We start from the raw sequence: 6,000 nt of genomic DNA, 5'->3' as shown, positions 1-6,000 counted from the left end.
CTCCCCAGTGCTATCTCCCCGGCCAGCAGTCCCCCGCCTGAGTTCGCAGCCGTCATCCGCCGCCCCTCCTCCCTGCCCCTCCGCTTCTTAGCCGAGCCGGGGTGTGTATCCTGCTGCGTTTAAGGGGCGGCGGCAGGAGTGTGGGGGGAGTGAAGCGCTGTGCCTGACTCGCCTGCCCGGCGGTCAGCGGCTGGGAAGAGGACGCCGCGGTGACAGCAGCAAGCAGCAGCTACAGCGGCGGCTCAGTCAGTCGGCAACGCGGCGCTGCTCGGAGCCGCTCAGGACGAAGCAGCTCCGCCCCGGTGTCCGAGAAGCAGCGCGACATCCAGGCACTTTCCAAACTCCGCGCTGCTCCGTCCGCGTCGGCACGCGCAAGGAAGGACTGTTGCTGCTTAAGGAAACCGGCAGGAGAGGAGAGGGCAAAGCGCCTGCGTGAGGAGGAGAAGAAAAAGAAGAAGAGACGCGAAGGGGAGTCAGGAGACGTCAACTGGGGAAGCAGCGGAGGTGAGGGGAACTAGCCACGAGCTCTCTTCGGGCTGTCCACGGAGACTTTTCCAGGGGGTTCGTTGGCGAAGAGGCAGCAGGAGCCGGTGCCGGGGCTTAAGCGGGGGGACAAAAGCCCGCGCATCAGAGCCGCGGAACGGCTGGACACCAAAGTGGAGGAGCAACCGTCCGCAAGCCCGGTCGGCTCGGTCAGAAGCAGTAGGAGGGCCCGTGAGCAATGGCGGCCCGAAGTAGAAACAGCGGCGTTGGCTCTCCCTAGCCGGGGAGCGGACTTGCAACTGTGCCGCGGTCGGGCTGGGGGAGTATTCGAACCGGCGCTCGGGTTGTTGCCCTTCTCCGTTCTCAGCCGAGCTGAGCGTCCAGCCGCCGCCCCTCCCAGCGCCCTGGCCAGCCCCACAGCGCCAAGGTGTGTGGCGGGCGGGCGGGCTGGGCGGCCATGGAGACCCCGGCGGAGAACCCAAGCAAGGCGGCGGAGTACCTCAAGGAGCTCAACAAGATCATCGAGACGCAGCAGGAGCTGCTGGAGAAGCAGAAGCTCCGGATAGACGAGCTCGAGCAGCAAGTGGCCCGGCTGTATCACGAGAACGCTCGTCTGCAGGACGAGCACCAGCGGCACCTGGCCACATGCAGGCTGCTGCTACTGCAGCAGCAGGGAGCCCTGCCCGCGCTGCTGCCGCCGCCGCCGCCGCCGCCGCCGCCGCCGGGAGATGGCCAGGAGACCGCCAAGGATGAAAAGTAAGGAGCCCGGCAGGAGAGGCTTTTAATCGACTTCTTGGGGCGGGGGAGGCGGGGGTTGGGGTTGGGAATACCATTACTTTTTTAAAAAAAATCCACCATGAAACAGCCGGAAATGTTTTAGGTAGGTTGGGAAGGTCCGAATGGCAGGTGGGTCTATAGAACTAGTTTTCGGGGGTTCGTGGCATCTGCACTCTATCCCAAGGGTCACCGGTGGGACAAATGTGAGATACGGGTTGCCTGTGCTGTTGGACAGTTTACGTAGCTATGGATTACCTAAAACAAAGCGCACTCCTCTCCCAGGCGCATATACACCACCACATCCCCCGACGGTTGATGACGACGTTTTGCTAGAGCGAACCCAAGTAGAAGGAAGGAAAGAGGCGCGCTTCTCTCTCTGGCATCCATCCACTTGGCTGCAGTAGCAAGAGTGTCTGCGTAAAGCCGCAGCATTCGGGAAATTTGCTCCCGATGTCTTGCTCCAAATGGGATGTTTCCGGAGTCAAGGGTTTGGAGACCTGCAGAGCTTGCCTGAGGAAGAAACGCTAAGGGCTGTGACTGAGCAGCCTTCGCTCCAGAAGGCTTCAAGGAAAGATGTTTGGGATAGAAATGTGCAGAACCCAGGTGGTGCCTTCTAGTTCTGGCTGGCGACTTGGGCCTGTAAGTCAAGGCAAAGCAACGTGGTTAGTGGCAGTTGGAGGTGGAGTGAGGCGCTGCTAATGGAACTGACAGAATGAGGGTCAGTAAACATTGGCAGGCGGCCACCCTTCCAAACAGTGACGAGTTCAAATCTAAAAGTTGTTGATCTTCGGGAACCTGTTTGCTCTCAACCTCTACGTCTATTTACAGAGCGCTTTAATCTTTAATTAATCATGTACTGCTTACCCAGGATGGGGAGCTGCTTAACTGCATTACTGCTTAAAGTAAGGCCAATTCGGGAATAGTTAAAGAGCTACACTTGCCTGACTCTCCCTCTCTTCTTCTCTTTTTAACTGCTTAAAATAGAAATTAACAAATTACTTTAAGTAGGGATGGCAAAGTGTATTTCTTAATCAAAGTTCACAGTGTAAAAGGTTTACGGCGCTTGCTCTTGGGCTCTTGTTATATCATGTTTGGTTTTTTATGACAGAATAAAAGTTTTGGAAGCTTCTTTAAGAGAGGGCAAGAACTTCCTCCTATTTAAACTATATAACTTGTCAGTTGCAGTGTAGTTTTGAAGATAATTATTTCTCTCATCTATGGCTGCAGTGCTTAGTCCATTGATCATTTTTAGCTAAATATGTCAACATTATGGCTGTTATAAAATGTCTCTGTAATTAATTAGACAGCAGATTTAAATGTAACTATTGATAATAAATTATTTACCTGGCCCCCAATCTCCCAACCTAGTGATGCATAACATCATAGAAGAAGTGAGAAGAAACGATTCCTGTTTTTGGATGGTGCCTCTTGTGACATATGTGTGCATCACTTAAAAGCCATGACAACATGCCTTTTCTTCATAATATACACTCAAAAAGGGAGGGGCTGTAGGCAAAGCCCCCGCTTTGCATGCAGAAGGTCCCAGGTTCAATTCCTGGCATCTCCAGGTAGGGCTGAAAAAACTGCTGCTTGAACCCCTGGAAAGCCACTGCCAGTCAGTGCTGACAATGTGCGAGATGGACCAATGGTCTTTCTCAGTATAAAACAGCTTTCTTTGTATGCAAATTTATGAACACTTGTTTAATCCATAGTCTAAGCTCTTGTCTATGCTCTTTGTATCCTGCAAAGGAAAGTGAAAGGATTTCTTGTGATTAGATTTATGTGTTTCTATGGTGAGTTCTACATACATTGCAGAGTCAGACGGAGTTTTTCGCCTTTTAAAAGCAATGTAGTAATCGTTGCATCATAACAATATGAACAATCCAGGCCTTCCTCTTGATTCATTTTCTCAGATACAATATCTCCTTGGGCATTTCCCCCACCCCCACTCCTCTTAAGTATACTATATTTTACAATGCAAAGCATTGGGCCTGGACTCTGGCTAGCACTGGTAGTTACACTTTTATTCCTCAGCACACAAAGTTTTTAGTAAAACTGCATTGCAATTGTAGCAATATATCCATGCATCTTTCTTGCAAAGGTCATAATCTTGGTGTTTGAAAATTTGTACAGAAAACACTTTCAAAGAAGAAGCTCACCGATCATTGCTGCACAGAGCTGATTTTCAACCAGGGAGGTTAGGTTATAGTGGATTACAAAGAACGTTACTCTTATACTAGCTACCATTTGTGACTCAATGTAATGTGTCCCAGAAGCTCAATTCCATGTTTGGAAGGATGTTACTTTAATCTAAACAGAGTAGAGATGTGATTAAGTGATTTCATATTCACTAGTTTATGTCCCTTTAAATTGATTGTTCTTATCCATTTTCCCTCTGGTGTTGATTTTTGTTCATTGTCTAGGGTGATGCCATGTATTTTATAATGTAGAACTTAAAGGAAAGTATGTTACTACCAGCTTTTTTCCCCAGGGACTCAAAATGTTCAATTGATTTGAAACATACTGAGGATAAATCCTTTCAAATAAATGAGCCTATACAAGGGAGGGGAGCAGCTCCTTGAACAGTTTAGAGGACATGTGCTGTTGTTTAGGAAGTAAATCTCCTGCTTTCATAACAAGAGGGTTGGCTTTTTTTTATCCCAATTAATCTTGTACATACGAATTCACTGAATAATGCCTGCGAATGGCCCTAGAAATGTACTCAAATAGCTCTCCCTCACACCCTCACATTGTCTTATCAAGTGACATACAAGAAATAACAAATGATTTGCCATGTTTTGATAAGGTATTTCTCTTGACTTGTAGAGGGAGCAGTCTCTGAGCTACAGCCTTGACGACTCAGGCTTTTTAAGTCTCTTAAGTGGATTTGATGTTGGGATCAGAATTAATCTGGGATATTTATGGAATAGTTATAATCATTCTGAGGTATAGTCTGAAAGGCTCAATGGGAAAGTTCAGATTTACCAGGCCTCTGCAGTCCTGTCCAGCACGTAGGAGCTGAGGGGTGGGTGGATAGGGTTACCTCATATAATGTGAAGGTGTGATTAAAAGATGCTAAGGCCTAGATAGAAAATGCTGGTTCCCTTCTGGGCCTCAACAAGCCATGTTCTTCCTTGTTGAGCCACCATAAAATGCTGGGAGCTGTCTCTGCCTTAGGCAATGCTGAAATTAATGCATCTATCTACTAGTCCTTTATAAATAATGTATCTATATATTGTTTCTAGGGTATATGATTATAGGAGCCACCATATCCCCAAGCAAGTGTAATAAAACAAACATTGGCTTCTTTTACAGTTGCCTCCTGTTCAACCTATCACAGACTTTGCATTTGGACTCATGTACTAGCTTTGTTTGAAGTTCGTTGGGAATACTTGAGTTTCTTGTATAATAATAATAATAATAATAATAACAACAACAACAACAACAACATATTTGTTTGTTACCTGCCTCTACCTCTGGGTCGAGGTGGGGTACAACACAAATGCAAACACCATTAAATACATATAATTGATTAAAACATATAAAACTAATACCTTATTAAAAGCAACACATTATTGAAAGGCATCTTAAAATTCAACTGGTTAGGCCTGCCTTGTTTCAGCCAATATGGTCATATCAACTTACAAATCTATACACCAAAATTATTATTATTATTTATTTATTTATATAGCACCATCAATGTACATGGTGCTGTACAGAGTAAAACAGTAAATAGCGAGACCCTGCTGCATAGGCTTACATTCTAATACATGAATACTGATAAGCATACAAAAACTCTGTCATACAAAGGATTAGAATTCAAAAAAAGACACTGGGATCACATATTATCACAGATAGGTGGAATCCCCCAATTTAATTTTTCTCTTGTGGCCATAGCTCTGCTATTCCTGTCTTCAGATGTCTCCATTAGCCCTGCCTCACCCCGGAGGATTCCTAATATAAATCTTGGAATCAGTGTCTGTATAGTTCATGACATAACTTTCCTTCCATTTGAGTGATTTTTCTCTTCAAGTAACCCATGTAAGGAAGCAATCATATACATTGAGAGACACACACACACTTTAGCATTTGATTGTGCGCATCTAACTTTATTTTTACTGCATCTATTTATTGCCTTTCTGCCAAAGCACTCAAAGGATTTTACAGTTTACTATAACAACTTGCCATTTAAGAGGCATGATAGAAAAGAAATGGGCAGGGAAGAAGAGAATAAACAAATTTGGGTACCAACTCTTCCATAATGAAATTCCATAATGACCTGGTAGAATGGCTGCTGCAGGAGACAGTTCAGGGAGGGATGAGCCGACTGGGAGTTGGTCCCAGCAGGAAGCTCTGATGTAGCTAGGTGGAATGGCTGCTGATGGAAACAACAACATTCCACCTATACATGAAAAAGTGGATCCCTAATTAGTTCACAGGTTAGCAGAGATCCTCCCAGCATTAGCATTGTTCATCATTTATTTAAAAACACAAAAGAATCTAAAACAAAATGCTTGTGAACATGCCTTATAAAGCAATGTATACAACTGTTCCAAACTAGCAGAAAGGACCAGTAGTTAGCTTCTAATCACTAGTGCTGTGCCGAATCCTGCACGCTATTGTCAGGAACTTTTTCTCTCCCTGCGAAAGAAGCATTGTTCCCCCCTCCCCCGGTCTTTCACAAGGAGGGGGGAATTTTTGCAGAATTTTCTCCTTAGGGGGACAGCATTTCCACATACC

The 6,000-nt window shown here is 46.0% G+C and overlaps 1 protein-coding gene across 1 annotated transcript in view; it reads left to right on the top strand.

Annotated features, from left to right (window-relative positions):
* The first annotated feature begins 328 nt into the window (after window positions 1-328).
* IQSEC1 (IQ motif and Sec7 domain ArfGEF 1) overlaps window positions 329-6,000 on the top strand; it is a 418,970-nt gene continuing 413,298 nt past the window's right edge. The window contains exon 1 of the mRNA XM_063121250.1: window positions 329-1,239. Coding sequence (XP_062977320.1) covers window positions 941-1,239 — 299 coding nt within the window. The 5' untranslated portion in view covers window positions 329-940. The remainder of the gene's footprint in view (window positions 1,240-6,000) is intronic.

Source organism: Elgaria multicarinata, chromosome 3 (genome assembly GCF_023053635.1).
Source record: "Elgaria multicarinata webbii isolate HBS135686 ecotype San Diego chromosome 3, rElgMul1.1.pri, whole genome shotgun sequence".
NCBI classification, from domain to species: Eukaryota; Metazoa; Chordata; class Lepidosauria; order Squamata; family Anguidae; genus Elgaria; species Elgaria multicarinata.
This window is presented reverse-complemented; position numbering and strand designations above follow the sequence as displayed.